Here is a 20,454-nt window from a genome sequence, read left to right as displayed (position 1 = left end):
CTAAACAGTGTTCACTAGCCAAGTATCCCAGGTGATTCTACCTTCTGTGGAATTTAGCTGCTCGTCTATTTTTAAAACACCATCTGGAACTGGACTCTAGGGAGCAGGGTTGGGAATGCAGGAGACAGGAGTCGGCTCCCCAAGATCCACAGACCCTTTGACACCCCCACTCTTCTACAACTACATTCTGCTTAAACTTGCTGGATATACTCCATCCCCCTTCAATTGGAGACCAGAGATGAGGACATTCCCTGAGTAACAAGGAATGCTTGGTTCTCTCCCAGCCAGGTAACTCTTACATCTCTGCAGGTGCCCTTCCCAAAATAAAGCCCAAGAAATGACATCATAACTCAAGTGTTTAGCAGTTTTATAGAATCAAGTTCGTGAGGCTCACGGTAACAATGCCATGAGGACAGTGCTCTGGTTCTCCTGCTTCTTGTCCTTCAGCCTCCTCCATTAACCCAACTTTGAAATGTTGGCCATGACACTAGACAGCACCCACAGCATCCGTGATCTTCCTCCCTTATTTTCCTGGCATGGTGTGGCTGGGGAAAGGGCTGAGCTGGCCTCTAAGGGAGAGTCCAGGTAGAGATGAGAGGGCTCCTCTAAGTGTCCTCCACTGTAGTCCTCTCCAACAGCCGTTTCTGTCCTCCATGAAGACACTATTGGCTTCCCATCTTCCCAGGATCCACATGGGTAGGATATCAGGAGCCAGGCTTACTTAAGCCAAAGGTCCTGGTTGTGAGGAGAGAGTCTAATGTATGAAGATGCTGTCTTGCTTTCAGTGGGAATCCAAGTCTCCCTAGATCACAGTTTGGTTGACTTTCTTCTGTTTTAACAATCCCAGTGACAGAACTCTCCAGAAGCCCCGTAATAATGGACCTCTGTTACAGAGAAGCATAGGCCAAGACCCACACCTGTGGGAAGGCCTGGGGACAGGCAGGAGAATGGTCTGGAGGCTCTTTTGGCCATCTCAGAGACAATTCAGGAGGAATCTGGAAGATGAAGGAGGATAGAGTTATGACTAGACCCCAGGCTCCCTTTGGACTCTTCTCCAGAGCTTCTGGATACTTACCACCAGCCTTGGACACAGCACCGCTGAGCTGACTTTGCTGGGAAGAGACCCTGAAGTCAGGAGGCCAGGGAGGCAGCCCCCTCCCCAGCCTCTGGGTGTGGTTGGTCTCAGCATCCTCCAGCCAGTCTGGCCTCCACTCCCACAGAGGCAGAGAGAAACTTGGGGTCAGGAAGAGATCGTCCCGAGGGGAGGGAGGGGAGGAAGCATCTGATAAGGAAGGCAGATGGTCAGCAGAAGGTCCAACCCTTAGCTTTTAAGGACCCAACTTACAGCAGAAAGCTCAGGACTGGTTTAAGGTACACATACATCACCACCCCTAAAGGTGACCTAGCCTCTCAGCCCATCGGTTCCAGTGGCTGCAGCCCCTGGGTCTGACATATGTGCTTCTTCACAGAACAGTTTGATGTGTTTTCTCCCACTCTTCCTAAATTTAGGAGCCTTGAGTGGCCATTTTCCTGTGTGATGCGTACTTCTGACCTGGGTAGTTTTTGTCCTGTCATTTCCTATAAGCCTCACTGTTTGCCTTGAGGTCAAAAGGTAGAGCAAGGGTAAGGATTCCTCTCTCTCTCTCTCTCTCTCTCTCTCTCTCTCTCTCTCTCTCTCTCTCTCTCTCTCTCTCTCTGTGTATGTGTGTGTGTGGATGAACTTCCAAGGGACCAGTGAGCACCATATCATCCCCTGCTGACACGGAGAGAGACTGAGCCCAGGAATTCCTCATCCGCGCCACGGACACAGGGACAGGCAATCGTGAGGCTTGGGAGCCCAGGGGGATCAAGGAGGCATATGAGATGCCAGTCGGGAGAAGATGGCTGGAGTAGCTCTTCCCAGGACCCACACTGGGGAGGCGGGGGTTTGGGCCACCCAGCTGGATTCCTCCAGGCTTCAGAACTGAACCATTTGTCTTGATCTATGGAGGATCTTGAGCAAGTTAATACCTCTGTCTGACCTAGGGTTTCCTGATTCAGAAAAGAAAGGTAAAGAATATTCCTCCTGGAGTTCTAACAACGCAGTGAAGCACTTCTCCCAGTTCCTGGGATGTATCAATCATTCAGTAAAAACCACCTTCCCCTTTTTTGAGATAAAATCTTTCTGTGTATACAGCTCAGGCTGGCCTGGAATTCATAACTTTCCAGTTTCAGCTTCCCAAATACTGACACGTCAGACACGTGCAACCACACCTCAATAACACTAATTGTTTAAATGACGCTTAGGGTAATGATGAGTAGGGAGCCTTGGTTCTTCCTTAGGGACAAAGGGAGTCCATTCCAAGGGAGGCGGGTGATCCCACATACCAGTGAAGACACAGTCAGCTTCCTTGGGCTCCAGACCAAAACCAAAGCTATCCACAGCCACTGCCAGGGCACGGGCAAAGTGAGCATCTGCGAGGAAGGAGCCATCGGAGGAGCTGACCAGGCTGGCCCTGGCGCTGGGGGCATTGTCTTCAGAAGCTGAGCCCCAGCCATTGGCCAGGGATCCCTCGCTGGGGGTGGGGGTGGGGCAGGGCCGAGGTGGGCACAGTAAGTTGCCAACCTCAGACCCCACCCCGCCACCAGCTCTGCCCATGTCTGCCAGCCCTGAGGATGTTGGGATACTGATATAGCCGTAGGTTGTTGGGGGTGAAGGAGCTCTTGGCACAGGAGATGCACTGTTCCTAAAAGTCAAAAATGGGAGACAGTACATTGGTTAAGACACAGTAGCAGGAACATGGCAACTGAGGCAGGTTTGTGTGCTCCCAGCATGCTTAGCTGGAGCATGTCAGCTCTCCCTGGGTACTCACCTGGGTGTCTCCTCCCCTTCACTGAGCTCCAGGCACAGGGCCACCTCCTCTGGGGTGAGTACACTGTCCTGATCCTCCTCCTCTAAGGATGAAAGTGAGGAGCTGGACATGTTGCTGGAAACCGGACTAGGACAAGAGAGGAAAGAGGTCTGGGGGCTGGCAGGCCTGGGAGAGTTAAGGATGGAGAGAGGGGCTTCTGGCAGTGGGTCAGAGGAGGGAGCTTGGGGCTTCTCCACACACCTGGTTGGGGATGAAACAGACGGCAGATTAGTTAGTGTCATTCCTCAGGTCCATATCTCTTAGCCTTAGTCTGATCCCAGTCATATGCCCAACACCCTCAGTGTCCCAACTCTATTTCCTGACCCATGCCCTCTTACTGGGTCTGTGGATCACGGCTGGGGCTTCCACAAAGAGCGAGGGGTGTCGGAGGGATCGGACAAGTTGCTAGCTCATTCAAGTTGCGTTGAAGCTGTGGTCCCAGGGCATGCCAGGCTACCACAGTTCGGTGGGCTTCTCCTGGGGAACAAGACTTTGGACCTGAGAGCAAAAGAATCTCTAAAATCTCACGAAGTCCAGATCCCAACCTGCTCAGATCCCAATTTACTGCCCAGCCCACTTAGCTACATATACACGTATGCACAAACACACACACACCCCGCAGCAGAACCCTGGACTGGTAGGCCTGAAAACCTGCCTCACCCCTTACTTCTCACTTAGGGATCCTCTCTCACCTGGGTTCTGGGAAAGGTTCTTAGAGGCTCTGCTTCCCACCTCCCAGGTCCAGATTTCCATGGGGTGACTGCCGCGGAGCAGTGGGGAGCTGTTGGCTTGGTGCAGTTCTACAAGGGAAAGACAGCTGTCAGGGACAGAAGGAGTAGGCTTTCCAGACCCCAGGCAGAGGCCCTGTCTTTAGTCTTATTATTCACTCAGTCCTTGGGATCCTGAGTCAAGATAAAAGTCTGTCTGCATCAAGCTTTCTGAACATCAAGTTCATTTATAAGCAACCACTTCAAAGGATGATGTTGAGGATTCAACAAAAACAGATTGTAAAGCTCCTGGCTCCAGACAGATACATCCAAAGACAACTTTCTTTTCCGTGTGTCGTTCCAGTTTTCCTGGTGTCTATTCCCTGGTCTCTAAGCTCCTCTCCTCATCTATTTGTACTATGTGAAGGCAGATACTCCACTTCTTAGAGACGGTCCGTTAACAATTTTCATTTCTCACATCACCTTGACCTAAGATACTTGACTGTGTCTTGACTGGGGAGGTGGGAAGACTGGGTTGGGGGTGAGGTAAAACAGAGCCAAGTGAAAACCTCAACCTCAGGCTGGGAAGAACTGGAAGTTTCTTGAGAAACGGCTGTAGAAATGAAGATGTAGCTCAGTTGTGCTTAGTGTGTGAAGCCCTGAGTTCAAGCTCCAGCATCAAAAGGGGGAAAAGGAAGGAAGGAGGGAGGGAAAGAGAGAGGAAGGAAGGAAAGAAATCAATGGCTGTAGAAAAAAACTCATCTTTTTCTAGAATTGTTAACGTTCCAAGAGAGATCGTGTACATTTTACTGAAGTCATTGCGGCCCTCCACACAAAAACAGTTTTGTTTGCTTGTTTGTTTTGAGGATTGAATCCAGGGCCCAGTGCATGCTAACTGAAGGATTTACCCCTGAGTTTATGACCCCTAAATGAGACTTCCCAACTCTTTTTAGCAGGCATTTCATTACCACTCATGATTAACAATGCAATGGCCCGGAGCAAAATGGGGAAGAAGGCCAGCTTATTAATATTTACAGTCACATAAAACTGTCCATACTAAACAAACTCTTAATTACTCCTAATCCACCCTTGCTTTTTTTTTTAACTGAAGTTGGATTTTATCTGCTTAAAAAAATTGACTGTGAAAACATCTGCCAAGTCTCTCTAAGCCATTCAGGAAGTCCGTAACCATGCAGGCAGAGCGCAGTGCCATGCTCTGCAGGCAGCAGCTGGGAAGACAGTCCCCAAAGCAGGGGCCTCCCTAAGTGGTTCCCGGGAACCCAGTGGCTTTTGGAGACAGATCACCCTGGCTTCAGAGTTGAGCTCGGCAGCTTATTTTGGAAGTTTGAGCGAGTTACTCAATCATTCTGTCAATTGTTTTCTCTCTGTAAATCTAGAGAAACTGTGTCCACCTCGAGGATCAAACATAAGAACAAATATAAGTAAAGCAGCTAGTGCGTAGTCGTTGTTTGAAAAAAAAGGAGATTATAATCGTCTCCTCCTGGAACATTAAAACAGGCAGCTGGAAGTAAAGAGATAAATCCATCCCAGAAGTATTGTAGGCATCTCTTCACATTACAGGGGACTAGGTCCAGCATCCCTCTGGATGGTTGAGTTTGTGAGTACAGGGACCGTGGATACACACGCTTCTCTCTGAGTGAGAGTCAGGGCCCAAGCAGACAAGTGTATAAAGTGCGGGGCACTTGAGTTCTGGAAAACCTGAGTTTTTTTCCAGCACTGGCTGCCTTAGGCCAGGCTCCAGCTATACTTGTTTGTTGGTCAGCAAGGATGGGGTTTGTAAGAGGGATACCGGTGTGCCCAGTGTCTCCTGTGTCTACCATGCCTTCCTGGCATGCAATGGTGCTTGTTAAATGGACTAGAGTCAAGGCTCACTACCTTAGAGAAAAACTGTGATGAGCATACACCCAGATGAGTGCTCTGTGGATAGAGATAGAGATCTGTGTCCACTGGGAGATAATGGGAGGTTAGGGGTGATACTCAGCCCATACCTGACCTGATTAAGGTCAGTGGACCACATTACCACTCCTAGTCCCAGCACCGTCTGCCCCCGAACATGATTTTTCCCACCACCCTTACCTTGCTTCTTTTTGGCTTTCCAAACCTCTGCAGGAGCCAGAGACATGCGTGGGGAATAGAGACCCCTACGGCTGCAGAGACTATCTGAGCTGGCCCAGGGGCTGGAGTTTCCAGCCAACTTGGACGGAAGGCGCCTAGCAGCTGGCGTCTGGGGGCTTGGCCGGACTTGAGGGCTGGAGGGCTGCTCTGCAATGAGGGAGCCATAAAAAGTGCTGGTGTCTGGAAGCAGGGGCACACCAGGGCTCCGGGGATCCCAGGAGATCACTGTCATAAAAACGACAAGACGAGTTATGGTGAGCACATTGCACCCCGTCTCCCCTTTCCATCCCCGAGGTCCCTTCGCAGGAGGCATAGTCACAGGAGCGCCTGCCGTCCAGTGGGTCCCGAGGGTCCACTCCCAGCCTACTACTGAGGCTGCTACTGCTGCTCAGGTCTCGAGAGCCAGAGGTCGAGCGCCAGGTGTCTGCCAGCCATGGGGAGTCACTGTGGTCCATCCTGGGGTAGTGGGCGGGGCAAGGCAGGGAAGAATAGGAACCAAATTAGTTAAGCTGCCCAGCTCAGAGGGCGGCAGCAGGAGTAGACAGTAGTGTTTGCTTCACCCTTACAACTATCTTTCATTATTTTGCAGTTGCAACCCCCCCTCCCGCACCCCCGGACCTCTGCCCCTGAACTCAGCGTATCTATCTCGGGATCAGGGAAAGGTAAGCTGTCCAGAGGATGGGGTATTAGGGGAAAGACAGTAAAGGATACCGAGATGAAAAGAACAAAACGGAGCCAAGCAAACATGGATTGAAAATCCCCACCTGCTATAGTTTAGCTGTACAACCCAGGGAATAAATTAGTCTCTCCAAGCCGCGCTGTTAAATGGCAACAGAGAGAGCCTCCACACAAGACTGGTGCTGTCAATTGAGCTGAGGAGATTCTAAATCTCTGCTGGCAGGATAGAAGCTTGCTGAGGTGAATGGTGGCTTCCAGCTGCCCGAATAATGCGTCAAGAGCAGCAGGAGCTGCAGCTTCATCAAGAGCAGCAAGAGCAGCAGCTTGGTAGAACTGCTTCTCCGTCCAGAGCCTGCTCCCAAGATCAGAGTTCAGATGCGAACCATGGCATCTTCCTCGGCCTGGCTTGTAGCTTTCTAATCTTATCCTTGTTCTGAAGCCACACAGCCAAGCCAGAACAATGGTTTACATCTCCCTGTGAATATAGCAAGCTATTTCTCCCACTCCACACTCTTCTTCATGGGGCAGAGGGTGTGGGATCCTCTTTCTTTCGTTTCTCTGCAGGTGGCTCTCCTGCCTGTCCCTGCCTGTTTGCAAGTTCCTGGTGGGTGAAGACTATCCCAAAGGAATAGATGAACTATCTGGATACAATTTCCCCTGACGACAAAGGAAGTGATCCAGGCAAGCAGAGCAGAGCAAAGTTCAGGAGGCAGGAGGCAGCTGGAAGAGAGAAACCAGAGAAAAGAAAAACAAAACAAAACAAACAAAAAAACAAAACAAAACAAAAAACCTCAGAACATGATGGCAGGCAGCCTGGAACCTTGTTGAAAGGAAACATGCAGGCCATGGGACTGATGTATCCAGTACACAGTAAGTACTCAATCAACGCTTCTCAATTCAGACCCAGAGCGTAAAGTCTAATGAAGTTGACAGAAGAAATGTTTTTTTGTTTTTTGTTTTTTGTTTTTTGTGTGTGTAAAACTCAGCCAGTGGTGTGTGTGGAATGGGGCTCACAGAAAGAATGTTTTTGCTGTTGTTGTTTGTTTTGCTTTCTTGGATTTTTGTCTCATGGCTACAGACTAGCGCTGGTAATGAAGCAGTTGGAACAGAGGTACCTATTGTTTGGCTCTGGTTTGGGACAATGAGTAACAATCAATGATGTCCTAGGGGCTGATCGCCCCCTGCTGGAAGTGTGCAGCATGTGCAAGACAGGTAGATGCTCAAGAGGCAGAAGAGGCAGGCAACACACAGAATGCAAAGACACCATCAGGTCGATGATGGGGACGCAGAGGAATCTAGACGCTAGAGCTGGTTGTCTCTTGCCAGCTCCTAGTCACTTAAGAGCAGGAGTAGAGAGAGCAGGTGACAAGAACAACAGATAGGTGGTCAGAGGCCAGCTGTGAAGCTTTTGGCAAAAACATTTAGGTTTTATGATTCAGGTTGCTCGGCTGTCAAGAGGCTACATTGAAAGACATTCGATGTCACACAGAGTCCAGGTGGGCTTCTGGTACTAGGATCCTAAATTTCCTGGCAGGAGGGTAGACTAAACTCCAATCTTTCTCTGCCGAGACTCACCCTGCTCTTCCTAAGGATTCCCCTTTGGCCTCTCACCTGTGTTTTAAGATGGCATCCTCACTGGTGTATCTGTACAGACCTGGAAGAAAATGGGGGAAGAGCTAAATGAAGATCCCAGGGTCTCCCTAGAGATCGAAGTCCCTGTGGTATTCTGGCTGGGCCCAGGGAGACCTATACACACGGGCTCTCCTCTCTCACCTGGGCCCAGGTGAACCCCAGCTTTACGCCGTCTATAGATGCACACAGCAATGCCTAGTAGCAGAAGCCAGAGCAGGACAGCACAACTGGCAATGACTTCTGGCCGTCTTAAGATGGCCCTCAGCTGATCCAGGGTCCAGGAAGCATGTTTACTGGGGTCTCGGGCCGTCTGCTCCATGGCCTGCTCTGTATGGGAGGGGGAGCTCAGAGAGAGAGCAAATGGGACAGCGGGAGAGCAACAGACAAGAGGGAGGAGCTGGAAGTGTAGCAGGAGCAGGGAGACAGGAGGATGGCATGGGGGCTGAAGGATATGGATAGGGCCTGGCTCTCACCTAAAAGGACGCAGACAGGGCTACTGGGCTCTCCAGCCCCAGCCCCAGTGACTGCAGCTACTTGCACACAGTAAGAGCCTGGCACGCGAGTGGAGATCTCCAGCTGGGTCTGTTCACCCACTACAGTCCAGTTGGCAGCGGGCAATGAGGCATTGCCCAGGTTCCACACCTGGGCACAAGCGAAGGTGAGCAGCTGCCCCAGTACATCCCAGCAGAGCCCTTTCGTCCACAGATGGCCATGCGGTCCTCCTAAGCCTGACGTCTTCCTGGAGGATGCCCAACGACACAGCAGCACAGCACCTATTCTCCCTCCTCTACCAAGTGAGAGACCTCTCTAGACAACAGCAGGGCAAAGGTAATCTGCCAAAATGCACCCAGGACCAGTGGTTCAGGGTGTTTTCGAGTCACCTAAAGGCTTGCTAAAATAGAGGTACCAAGCTCAGTTTTTACTTTCTGATTCAGGGGACCTGGGGAAGGACCTGGCAGTCTGGCTTCCTATCCAGTTCCTAAGTGATCTATCTCTTGCCAGTCCAGCACCCACATTTTGAGCACTCGTGTCTTAAAGACATAGGTCTGACCCAGCCTAAGTTTTGGTTTGATCAAATCAGCCCAGTGTTTGGTGTCTGTTCTGTTTCTTCTGTCTATGCCCATAATCTGGCTTTTCACGTATAAATTGGAGATAATAGCCCAAGGCCTTTGGTGAGATGAAATGAGACAGTAGGTTATAAAATGCTTGGCAGGGCCTGACGGGTCAAGTAGGCCCTTGTACGTGTGCCTAACAAAAGCAAAATCTCCCCACTTTTTGGCCCACATGCTGCTTTGTAGTGGCCAAAGCAAGGATGTGCGGGACTCCAGGGGAGAGGAGTCTGCTGGTCAGTGTCAAGTGTAGGGACTACCTGGTAGCCACGGATGACACCATTGTGGTTTTCAGCAGGCGGTGGAGCCCAAGTCACAAGGACGCTGCTGTTGCCCGGTTTTAGGGTCACTTCTTGAGGTGGGGCACTGGGCGCTGGAGAAAAGGAAGAGGTTGTTATGTGAAAAGAGAGGACTCTGTGACAGGCTCAAGAGAGGGGCGGGGGGATGGAGAGTCGGAGTTCCACAAGGGACTTCTTACAGCTGTTTGCTTCGCCATGCAGAAGAGAACAGCGTGTCCAGGCTGGACTGGGATAAATAAGGAACCCCCTCTACACACACACACACACACACACACACACACACACACACACACACACACACACATCAAGTTCCTTCCCTGACCTTGTTCTGGCAGCCTCAGGAGCAACACATTGCTGTCAGGGCCTCGAGCCCGGCCTGTGGATGGTCTCACTTTGAATTCGTAGTCTTGGCCCCAGCGGAGGCCTCCAAGCTTTGCACTCTGAGAACCACCCAGCAGCACCTCTGTCCATGGAGATGTTTGGTCCCTGGGGGCCCTCTGGGCCCTGAACAAGGCCGTGTATGACTCAGCAGGTGCAGCAGGTCCGCTCACCTGGGAAGAAGTTAGAGTAAGGATAAGGGCTTGGGGAGTTCCTGACAGCCCTCATCTGAACTCTGGACGGGCTCTCACTTCCCGGGCCCTCTGCCTCACCTTCCAACTGAGCCACACTGTTGGTCCAGGCTTGGGGCCTTTCACAGGGTCCGGGTTCAACAGGGTCACATTTTCCAGCTGAATACGAACAGCCAGAAGTTCCAGATAGTCCTTGAGGTCTCGTGACTCTGTGGGGGAACACAGCGGTAGGATGGAGGAGTGGGGCATACCTTCATCATGGACGAACTTGTCTCCTAGAGTTTTCAGGTCTGGAGTACTCCTGTGTCTGTGTCCATTCTAGCCTCACACAGGGAGGCCTCACCACTTGGACCACGATCCCAGGCTGAGCCCCGCATACCAGAACCCCCACACCTGGCTACCACACTCACTGGAGTCTCCCATCTTACCTTGAACTTTGTGGGCTTATGTTCATATGTGTGCATGTAGATGAGTATGAATATGGAAGTCAAAAGTGCCTTTATTATTATTGCTCGCCTTCTTTCTTTCCTTTTTTTTTTTTTTTTTTTTTTTTTTTTTGAGACAAGATCTCTCACGGAACCTGGAACTCACTGTGTAGACTGGAGTGGCTGGCTGGCTTCTGGAACCTACCGGTTTCCACTCCACCCCAGTACTGGGATTCTAGACACACACTTCCATGTTCAACTTTTCTGTGGGTGCTGGAGAGCTGAACACGAGTCCTCCCATATGTGAAGCAAGCACCAACTTATCTCATGAGCACTTACGTTGCATTTTAGCTGACTCCTGCTCTTACCCTGAACAGACACCCTGGCTGCCCGGCTCTCCCGTTGTCCCGCGTTGTTGGTGGCCATGCACATATAGGTCCCCGTGTCGTTCTTCTCTGCTCTTGCCACCATCAGGGAATCTCCAGACACCTGTCAGTTCAAATACTCTGTGAAGTCTTCGGTATGAGAAGCTTAGCAGTTGGAGGGCAGCTTGAGGTCCCATTGCCCTCCCTTCTCAGATCTGCCAGGGGACATGCCACTGGAGGGCAGATCAGTTGCTTGGTGTGCCCAGAACGTGATGGAGTATGGGAGTTCCCGAGAAAGGGGCTCCACTTACGGTGTGCCTCCCCGGCTGGAGGACCAGGGCTTTCCCATCTTTCCACCATGAGACTGAGGGCTTCGGGTAGCCCCAGGGTGGCCCACACTCAAGAACCAACCGCTGGCCCACCGTGGCCACTGTGTCCCGAGGCTGGATCTGGAAATCCTCCTGGAGGACTGTTAGGAGGACATCAGGTCAACAGGAAGTATGTCTACCCTCCCATGAGTCCCTCTTTGGCATGTCTTTTGTTTGTTTGTTTTTTTGAGACAGGTTTTCTCTGTACTGTTTTGGAGGCTGTCCTGGAACTCGCTCTGTCGACCAGGCTGGCCTCTAACTCACAGAGATCGGCCTGCCTCTGCCTCTCAAGTGCCGGGATTAAAGGCGTGCGCCACCACTGCCCGGCAGCCTCTTTGGCATCTCTTCGCAGGCTAGCCCCATTCTGCTATACCTATTTCCGTGGCCTTCTATGTCCAACTTCACCTAGTTCTGCCTCCCGAGACCCCCAGCCCAGTCCTCCCTTTACAGATAGCCCCTCATATTTCCCTGGACACAAGCATCTCAGCCTAGCTTTGCTTCACCCTGGGCCTACCCTCCCAAGCCTCACCAGCCACAGACAGCCTAGCACCCCGGCTCACTGCTGTGCCCAGCCGGTTGCTGGCCTCACAGGTGTAGACACCCAGGATGGCTGAGAGGATGTTCTGATCATCTTGGGGCCGTCCCTGGGAAGGAGGCCGATGTAGCAGGAGGGTCCCATCAGGCAGAAGGTAATGTAGGTCTGGGGTCGCCATGCTGAGGGGCTGCCCATTCAGCAGCCAGCGGATAGTGGGAGGAGGTTGGCCCGAGGCTCTGCAGCTCATCCTGGCTGGGTCAGAGCCCTGAAGCAGCTGGTCCTGGGGGTGAACTAGGATCTGGGGCGGAGAATCCAGAGCCTTGCCTCCTAGGAGGGAAAGAGAGACTCCCTGCACTGCACCCCTTCCGTGTGTTGTGTAGGCGCCTGCCAGATGGCTTAGATTATAAACGTCAATTTCCAAAAAGCTAGCTGGGAAAGGAGAGGGTCAGCGTTCACAGGCCAGGGGCTGCATAGCCCTTTCTGTCTCTGTCACACACACCCACACCCCACCACCACCGCCATTGTCTCTGGTACCGCCACTGCTAATGAAAAGTTAAGACCCTGGAGATCCCGCTGACCTCGGATCCAGGTCGTGGATCAGATAGGGACATGAATCCAGGAGCCGGGGCTAGTCGAGCGAGGGCCCAAACTCACCCATGATGAGAAGGAGCAGGAGGGACAGAGGCCACCTAGTCTCCAGGGGGCCCACTCCTCCAGAGCCCATGGCTTCTCTCAGCTACTCTCCTTGTCCCACACACTGTCCCCACTGCTCTGAGTGCACAGCAGTAAGGGAAGAAGGGGCGGGGTGCAGTGGTGGTAGTTGTTTGTGACTGAGACTCTGTCCCAGTAGGGAAGCAGCTTTGAGGAAACGGATGCTTCCTGCCTGGCCCTCGGTGCCTTAGAGAGCTGGGAGGAGACCAGAGGTGAGAAATTCTCCGACCTCTACACTTTAACTATAACCCTGGACACTAACTCCTGCCCTCCAGTTTATTTCACGTCCAAGTCAGGGCTTCTTAAATGAAATCCTCACATTGACCATAAGTGTACTCACAAGCTCGGTCCTCCAGCCCCACAGCTCTATTTGAAGCTTTGCTGACATCTTGGTCTCTCTCCTTTTCCGTTAGACAGCCGTAATAAAGGGAGATAAGGACCTGAGGTGGAGACTCAGACACAGGAGAGAGGAGCTGAAGATAAGTTCAAAGGGGCCACAGGCAAGAAATCAAAGAGGAAGGGGAGTAGTGTGTACCCTTGATCTATTCCCTAAGAACAGATAGACTGGGCCTCAGGGGACTAGAACATAGGAAGGAATGACTCAGAACCTTGGAAATCAGCTGTGAAAAACCTATGGACTGTGTCCACACAGATTTTCAAACAGCTTGAAAATTAGGTCTATGGGGTCTTGGGTAGATTCCTTCATCCTCAAAGTCAGTTTCCTTCTCTGTAGAATGGGAATATCAATAATAGAGGCCACCTTGAGATCCAGAGTAAAAATGGAATGAGATTATACATAAAACTACTTAACGCTGACAGTGCTTGACACATGAGTGACAGTCCTTTTGGTTCATTTTATGCATATCCCGTCACCGAAGCTATTTGAGGCATCTTCAGTGGGGATGATTTTCAGACATTGGGAAGACGGTCGGAATGAAGCCTTCTCAGCGTCTTCCATGTCTACATAAGCAAACAAGCTTTGTGGCACCCAGCTGACTACATCAACCCCTCCCTAAATCCCAGAGAGGTTGTTCCCTTTCCAGCCCAACTCCTGTTTACCAGTCTCTTCCTTCCAAATCTGGAATCTCAGCCATTTCCTAGAGCTGTTCAGGGAAGGCCAAGGCCAGGCTCTGGGCCTCAGCGGAAGAGAGTGCAGGCTTTGTTCTCAATTGTTCTGGCCAGCTTCTCTGGAGGCCTCTAACACGGCTGACCCTTCTCCCTTCCTCCCCCTCCCTATCAAGCTTCAGGGTCAGTCTCAGCCCTAACAACTGACAAAGTAGAAGGCTGCCCTCTCTTTTCACCTTTCTCTCCTCAGACAGACCAAGACTGATTAAGACAGAATCCATGAAAGAAAACTGTCTCAACAAACTGACTGATTACTGAATGGAGAGGGTAGGAATTGGGCTCAGAATAGAGCCTGAGATTTTGGGAACGGAAGCACAGAGGGTATGGTGACACATGGCTGAAATCCTGGCATACAGAGGATCGTGAATTTGAGTCCAGTCCAGCCTGGACCCTGACTCAAAAAGCAAAACAACGAAAACAAAATGACAAAGTAAATAAAAAAATGGAAGCACTAAGGGTGTTGACCAAGTCTGTGACTTCTCTCTGTGAGGTTTGTTTATGGAAGCAAGGCATGTGTGAGGTCAGAGTGACGAAGGAAGGGGCATTTATATGGATGAGGTCAGCCAAAGACGAGACAGGAAAGGGTGTGGCAAGCAGATTCAATGACCCTGTGGCTAACCTGGGATTCCCCAGGTACACAGGGTCCAAGAGTGGCTAAGCTCCGCAAGAATGCTGTCAGCAAGAGTCTTTTTCCAGTCTCTTTTGCTGCCATTTGAACTAACCAAGTTCTCTGCTAATGTTCCAATGTCAACTTGATTTTACTCAGTTTCTATAGTCCAGAAAGATGATATGTATTTTCCTAAAAAAAAGATGGTCAAAAGAACTCAGACTTATGCCCAGGCCTGTGCTCAGCTGAGCAGAATGAGCAGCAAAGATAGGAAACACAGGGATGGAACCAGATTCTACGGCAGTCGAGGAGTGACCTCTACCTATAGATACGTCCTGCCTCAAGCTTAAAGTTGCTTTTGAAACAGTCTCTTATCTCTTGAATATTCTGAAGAGCTACCTGTTGAAAACTGAAGGGGATCTGAGGGAACTCTGACTTTGGGCCATTCCTGCAGGACATCAAGATTCCAAACACATCCAGGGGAACTCAGGGGTACACATTTATTTCCAGCAACCTGGCCTGCTAGAGTCCGATTGTCTCATTTCCACAAGCTAAGGAAGAGCCTACCACATGAGTCATGGGATGATGTGGATGCATGGGAGCGACCTCCTGTTTCTATTTTAGGGAAGTTTGCTACTTTAGGGGTCTGGTGACATGCAAGCCTAGTGACCAGTTTAAATTGTACCTTCTTACACCCCAAGTGCTAGTAGTTTGTAAGTAACTTATTCTTGACTGTTTGAAAGATAGATAAGAGAGGAAAAGGTTGGGGTACCCTTCTGAGTGGCCCTTCAGAGCAAATTTCATTTTGTGTTTGACTCTTTACTTCTTTGTAGTGTTTTATGCATGTGCAACCAAGGACTCCTGTCTAAGCTGTCAGATCAAAGGACAAACTTAGGTGGTATTTGAAGCCAGATACAGGTAAGTATTCTATTGAATGAGTGACCTAAAATAAGTTACAGAACCTCTCTGAGGCCATTTCCTCATTTATAAAACATCCTGAGGTCTATATTGTACCCAGGACATGTAAGTATGTTTAAAAAAAACAGATAAGTATTAATTGACCTTTAGATGTCCTGGGTACAGGTACAGCACAACCCTTTCCCTGAGCTTCATAGCCAACCCTAGATACACTGGGGTCTGAAGTCTTCGCCTGTTTTGTCTTCTTTCCTTTTTTTTTAAAAAGTATTTATTTCTATTTTATGAGTGTGGGTATTTTATCTGCATGTGTGACTGGCCTTCACCTACTTTCAGCACTCTCAGAAGGTACTGGATCCCCTGGGACTGGAGTTACAGATAGTTATGAGCCAACATATGGGTGCTGGAAATTGAACCCTGATCTTCTGCAAGAGCAGCCAGTGTTTTTAACTACCAAGTTGTCTCTCCAGCTCCTCTTTTCCTTCCTTTTGCTCAAGTCAGGTTGCTCTCAATCTCAGTGAACTCTTATCTTTGTTCCAAGCTGCCAATGTCTAGAGGGAAATTGAGTCACAATCATGACTTCCTCTTTGCTGCTTAGGACTAGTGTCCTGATGTAATTTTACTGGCTCAACTTATCTGTTAGCCCTTTGTCCTATTCCTGAGGCCTGAAATCACATCTGTATATACATGTAAACACTCTCTTAAAATTTCCTTACTTGAATGTATTGAGAGAGAGAGAGAGAGAGAGAGAGAGAGAGAGAGAGAGAGAGAGAGAGAGAGAGAGAGAGAGAGAATGAGGAAGCAGATGGAGATGAGAGAACACTTTGTAGGAGCTGAGTCTCTCTTTTTACCATGCAGATCCTAGCTGTCAGGCTTGGTGCTAGTGCTTTTACCCACTCTCAAAGTCATCTTACAGGCTGCAACACATCTGTTTTCTCAATTCCACGTCACCTCCATTTTTTTCAAGTAATTATGGGTCACACCTACATCAAACATTACCTGCCTGGAGGTTTCAAAGGCTGATGTCTTCTATAGATATAAAGTTTATGTACATTCTGTTATGTGGCATCTCAAGAAGAGGGTTTGGATCATAATAGGGACATTTTTTAAGAGGGCTAAGTAAACAAGGATCCTGAATTAGGTGCGATTAGGGAGACAGGACATTCTATAGTGTTTTCTTCCCAGAAGAGTACCTGGTTATTTCATCACAATGTAGCACCGAGTCAAACAGTCCCCTTTCGCCTTCTGTTATGAACAGCACTACTGCCTCAGTCAGGGTTTCTGTTGCTATAATAAACACCATGACCAACAGCAACTTGGAGGGGAAAGAGTTTATTTGATTTACACTTCCACAGCACTGTTCCTCATCTAAGGAAGTCAAGACAGAAACTCAAACAGGGCAGGAACCTGGAGGCAGGGCCTCGGAGAGGCACTACTTACTAGCTTACTCTTCATGGCTTGTTCATTCTGCTTTCTTATAGAATCCACCTATAAAGGACTGGGCCCTCCCTCATTAAGAAAATGCCCCACAACTTGCCTACTGTAGATCTCTCTCTCTGTCTCTCTCTCTCTCTGTCTCTCTCTGTCTCTGTCTCTGTCTTTCTGTCTCTCTCTGTCTCTCTCTCTCTCTGTCTCTATCTCTCTCTCCAGGGTTTCTCTGTGTAACAGTTCTAGCTGTCCTGGATCTCACTTTGTAGACCAGGCTGGCCTTGAACTCACAGAGATCCGCCTGTCTCTGCCTTCCAAATGCTGGGATTAAAAACATGCACCACTACTGCCCAGCATATCAGATTTTTAAGGAGATATTTTTTTAAATTAAGGTGCCCTCTTCCAGGTGACTCTAGCTTGTGTTAAATTCACATAAAAACTAGCCCCACAACTCCTTCAAATTTTCATTTGAATGAATCCTCCCAAAGCCCGGGATCATGAAGCAAGAACTTTAAAAGTTGTAACACCTTGAATCTTGACTTTTCTAGTCTCCAAAACTGTGAGAAATTAGTCTTCGTTCTCTATTAATTACTCAGTCTTAGCCATTCTGTTACAGCAACACAAAATGCACTAAGATCGACTCCTAGTCTGCCCTTAAGGGGGTTACTCTAGAGCAAGCTGAATAGAGGTGGTACACATCTAGAATCCCAGAACTTGAGAGTGGAGGCAGGAGGATCAGGAGTCAATGCCATCTTGGCTACATAGCAAGTTTGAGGATAGCCTGGATTACATGAGGTAGTCTAAAAATAAAACAAAAAAAATCCACAATAAAATAGTAAAATAAGTTACTCTAGAGCATATGCCCAGGAGAAGAATGTCCAGGCCTTGGGATGTATACATATTCAATTTTAGGTGATATTCACATTTTTTCTCAAAATCAGATTTTTTTAAATTTAATGTGTGTGTGTGTGTGTCCTTAAATACTGAATCCTCAGAACAACTGGTGAGTTTAAATTTTATTATTTAGTTATTTATACTGGGTCTTATTATTTAATCCAGGTTGGAGTTGAACTCACCATCCTCCAGTATCAGCCCCCAAGTGCTGGGATTATAAGCAGGTCCACCACCACACAGTGTGGTGGTTTTGAATGAGAATGGCTTCCACAGGCTCATATGTTTGAGTACTTGGTTCCCAGTTGGTAGAACTGTTTGGGATGGCCTAGGAGGCGTGGTCTTGTTGGAGAAGTGTCAACCTACTTCCCTCACTTCTTTCTCAGAAGTGTCTCAGCTATTTTGGCTTGTCAAGTTCCTTGAAAAATCTTGTGGAAATTTCTATTCAAATAGATTGACCGTATAGAAGGAACTAATATTTTCCCAACATAGTTATCTTATTTATGATAGGCTTATTTCAAGTTTTATAATTTTCTCCCTGTAAATCTTATCCATTGGTTGTATTTTAGCTAACATGCTAGTCCTTGTACTGCAAATTATTCACAAAAGTAGTTGCAGTGATCCCCACCGCACCTTACTCTTGTTCCTTTGCAATGTTTACTTCCTCTAGTCAAGAAGGAAACTGGAACCAGCAAAATGGAGCTGGGTAGAAGCACTTGTACCACAAGTCTGGCTATCTGGGTTTGATCCCCTGATCCCATGGTGGAAGGAGAGAACTGACCTCCCAAAATTGTCCTCTGACCTCTACACATAGCCTAACATGTATGCAATTGCTCTTACACACACACACACACACACTCATTCACATGCCATGCATATACTTATACACCCGCCATCAATAACAATAGATAACATTTTTATTTTATTTTTGGTTTTTGAGACAGGGTTTCTCTGTGCAGTTCTGGCTGTCCTGGAACTCAGGATCTACCTACCTCTGCCTCATGAGTGCTGGAATTAAAGGCATGTACCACCACCATCTGGCTTACTGTATTTTATTTTTTTAAAGAAAAAAAAAACACTTTCTCAACTCCTTGGAGATAAGTTGGCTTTGTGATTTGCTTTGACCAATAGAATACAGCAGAAACAATGCTGAAGAGTTTCCAGGACCGAGCCTTAAGAAGCCTTGCAAAATTTACATTTGCTCTCAACCGATGACTTTGAGAGGACTAGCTTGGTTTAGCCACAGAGAACAAAGGTCAACTCTCATAGCTAGGGAGTCCTAAACCTACTTGGGCATTTGTCACTAGACATGTGAAGAGATTCAGTCATCCAGCTCCAATTCAAGCTGTTGGATGACACAATCATATAAATGACCCCAGGAAGCCCGAACAAACGGGCTGCCTCTTTGAGTCCAGCCTTAATTGTTAATACCAGGAGCCAAGCAAATAAAATTGCTATTGTTTTAAGTCACTTAGTTGTGGGGCAGATGGTCATGTTTGCCACAAAGAAAATTTGTCTGATTTAAAGTGACAAATTTGTTTCTGTTTTTAACCTTTACTGCTACTTTTTTTGCTTTATCGTACTTGGATATGAGCACTGTTGTAAGCATCTGTATTTACTGCTTTATTTTTAAAAGGATTTATTTCAGATGTATAACTGTTAATGTGAACTTTTTTTTGGTAGATAGTATCAGGCTTTGGAAGTTCCCTTTAATTTCTTTCTTTTCTGCTTCACTTAAAACTTTCAATTAAAGATAAACATAAAGTTTTACAAATATTTATATTGCAATATATTGAGATGATTAGCATCACTAATCTGTTAATGAGGCCAGTGATATTTACAAAAGGTGATGGATGCTTTTCTGTGGGGATGCTGATCTCCTGGAGTTCTCCTAAGAGTAAATTATCATAAAAACCTGAGCCTGATCCCTGAATTACTCCGAGACTTCCTGTTCAGTGACAATCTCTTGCTTCCACAAATACTCTTGTGATTGCCATCAGTGTTGAGCTGAGGTCAATGATATCTCTTTGAACCCCTAGTGTGAATCAAATAAATCTCTTTCCTTTTTAAAGATTACCTGCCTCAAGTGCTTCGTTTCAGTAAGCAAAGAAAAGCATGCTAGTAATGACGAGAATAGTTAATACTGTCTCAGGCAAGTAAAAAGTGAGGCTATGCAATAAATCGGGTGTCTTTCTAGACTTCTTTGTTTTTATAACATTCTTATTTGCAGTACTGGGAAATTGAACTCAGGGGCTTGCATTGCTGGGCAGATGTTTTACCACTGAGTTACCCTAGTCCCTTCCTCACCGCTTTTAATTTATTTTAAGACAATGTCTTGCTCAGTTGTCCAGACTGGCTTTGAATTCACAATGTAACCTAGATATACTTTGATCTTTTGACCACCTGCCCAACATATTTGTAGTTAGGATTATAGGTGTGTGTCACCATGTCCAGCCTACAGTCCATTTGTTTTATGTGAACAGCTACCTGGTTTCCTTTTGCTTAGCATTTGTTTGATATGCCTTTTCCTGTAACTTTACTTTCAACTTTTCTGAGACATTGTTTTCAATATATTTCAATTAAGTGGCATATAGTGAGACTTTAAAAAAATCTGTGTACTTTAACTGGACAATTTTGGTCATTTACAATTTAGCTTTTTTCCTGTCATTTACCTTTTTGCTTTCTATCAGCCCACAACATCTTTACCATCTTTTCCTGTTGTTGGAAGTTTAAAAATGGATTGAATTTGTGTTTATATCCTTTTTTGTTTTGTTTTGTTTTTGTTTTTTCAAGACAGGGTTTCTCTGTATTGTTTTGGAGGCTGTCCTGGAACTCTCTCTGTAGACCAGGCTGGCCTCCAACTCACAGAGATCCACCTGCTTCTGCCTCCCGAGTGCTGGGATGTGTTTATATCCTTAATGTTTCCCTATTTTTTGGTGAATTAATATTTATATATGTAATATATAAAAATATATAATGAAAGTATATAACATGAGTTGTATACTACTAGTAGATATTCAATGTGTGTATACATATAATAAAAGTATTTTATATATATGTATA

The 20,454-nt window shown here is 47.7% G+C and overlaps 1 protein-coding gene and 1 long non-coding RNA gene across 3 annotated transcripts; one reads left to right on the top strand and one right to left on the bottom strand.

Moving 5' to 3' along the window:
• Window positions 1–350: 350 nt before the first annotated feature.
• Window positions 351–12,526, bottom strand: Robo4 (roundabout guidance receptor 4). Of its 2 annotated transcripts, XM_013113000.3 has the most exons (18): window positions 12,369–12,526; window positions 11,709–12,041; window positions 11,123–11,280; window positions 10,815–10,935; window positions 10,103–10,230; window positions 9,775–10,003; window positions 9,414–9,526; window positions 8,518–8,686; window positions 8,186–8,371; window positions 8,024–8,066; window positions 6,054–6,190; window positions 5,696–5,959; window positions 3,584–3,691; window positions 3,230–3,389; window positions 2,853–3,092; window positions 2,368–2,726; window positions 1,076–1,282; window positions 351–995 (listed from the first exon to the last, which is right to left on the bottom strand). In XM_013113000.3, the coding sequence occupies exons 1-18, from the start codon at window positions 12,436–12,438 to the stop codon at window positions 985–987; spliced, it is 3,036 nt and encodes a 1,011-aa protein (XP_012968454.1). In that variant the 5' UTR covers window positions 12,439–12,526; the 3' UTR covers window positions 351–984. The 2 variants fall into 2 exon arrangements, with proteins under 2 accessions (XP_012968454.1, XP_040585849.1); XM_040729915.1 differs by lacking the exon at window positions 12,369–12,526 and having other exon boundaries at window positions 11,740–11,864.
• On the top strand, window positions 5,887–8,952 carry LOC121133453. Its single transcript, XR_005870295.1, has 4 exons — window positions 5,887–5,988; window positions 6,324–6,396; window positions 6,977–7,282; window positions 8,750–8,952. It is a non-coding gene; the product is annotated as an uncharacterized LOC121133453 (long non-coding RNA).
• Window positions 12,527–20,454: the final 7,928 nt, after the last annotated feature.

This window comes from Mesocricetus auratus, unplaced genomic scaffold (assembly GCF_017639785.1).
Source record: "Mesocricetus auratus isolate SY011 unplaced genomic scaffold, BCM_Maur_2.0 Super-Scaffold_100022, whole genome shotgun sequence".
NCBI classification, from domain to species: domain Eukaryota; kingdom Metazoa; phylum Chordata; class Mammalia; order Rodentia; family Cricetidae; genus Mesocricetus; species Mesocricetus auratus.
Note: the sequence above shows the minus strand (reverse complement) of the source record. Positions and strands in the feature narration are given on the sequence as shown.

Excerpts from the sequence above, each read along its gene's own strand:
- Robo4 (XM_013113000.3), bottom strand. The coding sequence starts at position 12,438 with ATGGGCTCTGGAGGAGTGGGCCCCCTGGAGACTAGGTGGCCTCTGTCC. Across the intron at positions 8,687-9,413 it reads GTGTCATCCGTGGCTACCAG|GTGTGGAACCTGGGCAATGC; the intron begins GTAGTCCCTACA and ends GCTTGTGCCCAG. Across the intron at positions 1,283-2,367 it reads AGCTGACTGTGTCTTCACTG|ATGCTTCCTCCCCTCCCTCC; the intron begins GTATGTGGGATC and ends CTTCCTTATCAG.